General features: G+C 31.9%; 1 protein-coding gene across 1 annotated transcript; it reads left to right on the top strand.

Moving 5' to 3' along the window:
• Positions 1 to 1,001: 1,001 nt before the first annotated feature.
• Positions 1,002 to 2,992, top strand: LOC107905216 (cytochrome P450 81Q32). Its single transcript, XM_016831808.2, has 2 exons — positions 1,002 to 2,162; positions 2,251 to 2,992. Exons 1-2 carry the CDS (start codon positions 1,278 to 1,280, stop codon positions 2,869 to 2,871), a joined length of 1,506 nt encoding a protein of 501 aa, XP_016687297.1. The 5' UTR covers positions 1,002 to 1,277; the 3' UTR covers positions 2,872 to 2,992.
• Positions 2,993 to 5,072: the final 2,080 nt, after the last annotated feature.

Below are 5,072 nucleotides of genomic sequence, written 5' to 3'. Positions count from 1 at the left end.
AAATAATATAAATATTTTTTAAAAAATAATATGAAGGAGTTTAAAATAGAATTAAATAAACAAAACAAAATTGATTGTGATGGGACAGTGCCACCGGGACAAGTCTAGTTTACAACATAAAATTCTAATGACTTAATTGGTATACATGAAATCATATGTCATCCCTCACTTTAGCTATTTGCAATAAAATAATATTATGTCTTTTCATCGGTTTCTTTTTTTGGAAAAAGAAAAGGAAAATAGAAAAACATATTGGAAAATAGTATTTTTAAAAATTTTAATTTAAGATTTAAGTATTTAGAATTGCTACCAAAAAATAATTTTGAGAAATAAAATATCTATTTTAAACTTGGTATTATAAAATATTATATATGTATCTAAATAATGTTTAAATTAAATAATATTATAATATTTTAGTAAGAATTTATTATATATTTTTGTTAATATTAATTATATCCATAGTTATGAAATGTATTTTTTATTAAATCAATTCTCTATAATAATTTTTTAAAAAAAATACAAATACTTAAAATTTATCCATAATCTCTTCTCAACTTTTCAATAGAAGGATAAATACGTTCCAACACGTTCGAACTCACGTCCTCCTATATAAAAAACAATGCCAAAGCCAACTGAATTAAGATTCAATCAGCAATTATTTATAAAAACATATTATCTAAAATTTTAAGTAAAATTATAAGTATTTTATATAAGCAATAGCCTATTAATTATAACTTATTAAATAAAATTTATCTTAATTAAAATATTATTTCAATAAAACATTTAAATTTAACATCAAAAGATATTTTAATCATATCTTATTTAATTAAAATAACATTTCAATGATTGAAATAAAAGATATTAATTCAATACATTATTTAATATGAATTCGGAACCTCATAAACTTCATAATTAATCATATAAACTTGTAAGTAAAATTTAAGTAAAATTTAAAAAGAAAAAACAGTAATGCATATATATATATTATATGTTATTTAATAGAAATTTACTATATGAATTTTATGATAAATTTGTAATAATAACATGTTTGAAGATTGAGCACTTGCGTAGAAGTTTCATTGAGAGACAATCTTATCTCATTTACTGTTGCGTGGTTGAATTTTCCACAATTGAGCATCCGAGGAGGGGAAGGAAGCGTACAAATCCAACTGTCTAATTAAATTGACGCAGAAGAACAATCCTCCAATTTATAAATAAATATATTTAGATTATGGTTAGGACAATCCTGAGAATTGAAGTTGATCGCCAGCCAAGCCATGTTTCTGCAAATCCTCCTCTTTGTAGCTCTTTATTCCATCACTGTCCACTTATACCACAAGTTCCAAAACCATCCTCCCACCCCTTTTCCCTCTTTACCATTCATTGGCCACTTCTATTTACTTCTCAAGAAGCCTCTCCACCGTTCCCTCGCCAAGATCTCCGCCAAGCATGGCCGTGTCCTTCTCCTCCATTTTGGGTCACGCCCCGTTGCGGTTATCTCATCGGCATCGGCTGCTGAGGAATGCTTTACCAAAAACGACATCATCTTTGCCAATCGCCCTTTACTTTTATACGGGAAGCATCTAGGTTATAATTACACTAGCCTTATCTGGGATTCCTACGGCGATAACTGGCGGAACTTGAGGCGTATATCGTCGATTCAACTTCTTTCGGGGCACTGTCTCCAATTGCTTTACGCCACACGCCTCGATGAAGTCCGTTTGCTCTTACGGAAGCTGTTCAAGGATCATGATCGAACGGTGGACTTGAAATCCAGACTTTTCGAGCTGATGCTGAACTTGATGATGCGGATGATAGCCGGGAAAAGATATTACGGCGACGGTGTGGCTGTCGTCGAGGAAGGCACCCGGTTTCGTGAAATAATGAGGGAATCCTTTCTTTTGGCCGGCGCAACGAACATGGGTGATTTCCTGCCGGTGATGAAGTGGTTCGAGAAAACTGAGAAAAGGATGATCAACTTGTTCAAAAGAAGAGAGGCATTTACACAAGAATTGATCGATGAATGTCGACATAATATGAAAAATGGGAAGAAAAGTAGTTTATCCACAGACGAAAAAAAGAACATGATTGAAGTCATGTTGTCTTTGCAAGAACAAGAGCCTGAAAATTTCAAGGATGAAACTATTAGAAGTCTCATGATAGTAAGCTTTTGCTTTTCTTGCTTTCTTGTTCTTAATGTCTACTCTCATTAAATAGTATCCTAACTCGGTTATTGAAAATGTTAAACAGGTTTTACTTTTGGCTGGAACTGATACATCATCAGGGACATTAGAGTGGGCAATGACTTTTCTTTTGAACCATCCCCAAGTCTTGAACAAGGCCCGAACTGAAATTGATACAGTGGTCGGACAAAATCGGTTGATCGAAGAATCAGATTTGCCCAATCTTCCTTATCTTCATTGCATAATTAACGAGACTTTCCGAATGAAGCCCACCGGTCCATTGTTAGTACCTCACGAGTCATCAAAAGAGTGTTTAGTGGGAGGGTACCGTATACCGCGTGGAACCATGTTGTTGGTGAACGCATGGGCTATACAAAACGATCCCAACAATTGGGAGGAACCTGATGTGTTCAAGCCAGAGAGATTCGAGGGTTTGGATCCGTCGAACATCGCGTTTAAGTTAATGCCGTTCGGGAACGGGAGGCGGCGGTGTCCCGGAGAAGGGTTAGCCATGCGGATGGTTGGATTAACTTTGGGGTCACTGATTCAATGCTTTGAGTGGGAGAGAAAAGGTGAAGAGATGGTGGATATGAGCGAAGGGCCAGGGCTTACCATGCCCAAGGCTCAACCTTTGCAGGCTAAGTGTCGACCACGCCAACCCTTCGTTCCCTTGCTTTCCCAATTATAAACCCTTTGTTTCGAGTATTAACTAGTACTAAGATGAAGAGCTTCCTGGTTGGATACATATGCTTGTTTAAGCCGTACATATTAATTTTTATTTTTAAATATAATTATTTAATATTTAATAATTGTATACATCTTTTACTAGCATTATCTCTTTTTTCTTTCATTCGATTTTTGAGCATGACCAGTAGGCGCCTAAGATCAACAGTCGTATCAAAAAGGACTCAAGTAACCAAGATTGTAGGTACACTGCTAACATGGTTAGACGACCAGCCAATTACTGCCCTAACATGGGTATCCCCTCCTTTCTCATGATCTATACACTTCCGCCTTTATTACTACCCTGACTTCCTTACTTCTTTACATTGTGACCTCTTACCTCCATCCTCCAAAGCTCATGCTGTAATCTCAATGCTCCCATGCTTAAAAAAGTTAAAATTTAAAAAAAAAAAAACAACTTTTTTGGTCATTGAATTATAATTCTTTTCCTATTTTGATCCTTAGTTTTTTTTAGTACTTAAACTATATTTTTTTTAGTGACAAAAAAGAGTACTTAAACTAATTACAAAGCTTCAATCACCTCTCTCAACGAGGAGGTCTCATACAAGCATAAATCATAAGATTTATAATGCACTAGTTTAACCATTCTATCAACATCCTGATTGTCTTCTCTGGGTATATGTCGGATGTTCCATTGTTCAAATTGTTCAAATCCTGATTAAAGCAGAATTTGAGCCATTTATTGTCCTCTCTTGTAAAGGTTTTGCTGCCTCAAGATTATCGGTCTCAATTAAAATGCTACCAAAGCCACACTCATAAAGAAGAGTCAAACCATACAGGATGCCCCACAATTCGACATAAAAAATTTTAGTATAAAAAAGTTAATAATGTTTCAACTAATAAGAACATGTCAGGTGTTTAAAGGTTTAGGGTTTAAGATGTCATTGATGATGTGACCATTAAATCATTGATTGATATTAACTAGCTTTCTTGAATGGTTGGCCACTTGTTGATCAACGTATGTTGCCAATTTTAATACATTAAAAAAATAAATTTTAAAATTTTGTTTTAAAATTATTTTTATTTAGGTAAATTATATTAGTAGTTACACAACTATTAATAAGTGTATTTTTATCCACTAAATTAATATACATAAAGCTTCAACTGTTCCTAATTTTATGATGTAAAAATTAAAAATATTATGATGGATTAATTTAATTTTTTGTTTCTAACTTATTGCTAAAATTTTTGTTTTTTTAATTTTACTTCTTTCCCAATCAATATGGCATAATATAAGATCTCCAAACTATATATTATATTATATTATTTGATTCATTTTATTGACATGTAAAATATTATTATTTGATTAATAAAATATAAGATTATTTTAAAATTGCATCAATTAAGAACTTTGATTAATAATTTTTGTAAAAAAGTAAACTGTGTAGAAATTTTTTTTTCTGCCATTTGTATCTCTGTTTAAAATGGGGTTGGGTCAAATTCAGAATCAGAGTGGAGTGTATCATTTATTTTTGGGTTAAATTCAGGGTGAGTCATTTTATATTGAAGCTCGGGGCGGGGCAGGCAAAAGATAGCCCACCCTATTGCCATCCCTGAATAAGATTTGTTGGAGCGAAAAGACACCTTTCTTGCTTAAATTAAGCTTTTTACCATCATTCATCGGCCTTAAAGGATAAAAACATAATTTAAAATGAGTTGAACTAACACTAATAATGTATAAAATAATTAAAATATAAATAATAATTCATATAATCTATTAAAAATTGACTTAAAAATTTAGATCTTTCCAAGGGTCAAGTAGTTCGCCTCGGCAAGGATTTTTACACTTAATCTAATTTAAAAAATAATTTTAAAAAATTAATTAATTATAAAAATATATAAAATATCAAATACAAATATTTTTTAACATTTTATTAATTTTTAATAGTAAAATAAACTTTTTTGACGGATCAGATTAGCCAAAAATGGATTTAGACTTGAAATTTTTGCAACTCGACCCAACTGATGGATTGAAAACTAAAGTTAAGTTCTAAAATGACAAATAACTCTTAAGTCACACTCGCACCAAACTTTTTATCCATTTTGACATGACAGTTTTATTGTTTTGTCTCACTAGTATAAACGTAAATTTCTATACGTATATGTGGATCCTTAATATTCTTCAATGTGAGAGTGGAGTTTTAC

Source organism: Gossypium hirsutum, chromosome D05, assembly GCF_007990345.1.
Source record: "Gossypium hirsutum isolate 1008001.06 chromosome D05, Gossypium_hirsutum_v2.1, whole genome shotgun sequence".
NCBI lineage: Eukaryota > Viridiplantae > Streptophyta > Magnoliopsida > Malvales > Malvaceae > Gossypium > Gossypium hirsutum.
Note: the sequence above shows the minus strand (reverse complement) of the source record. Positions and strands in the feature narration are given on the sequence as shown.

Bases quoted from the DNA above. Each gene is read 5' to 3' on its own strand.
- LOC107905216 (XM_016831808.2), top strand. From the start codon at position 1,278: ATGTTTCTGCAAATCCTCCTCTTTGTAGCTCTTTATTCCATCACTGTC. The intron at 2,163-2,250 runs GTAAGCTTTTGC...AATGTTAAACAG, and splicing joins CTATTAGAAGTCTCATGATA to GTTTTACTTTTGGCTGGAAC.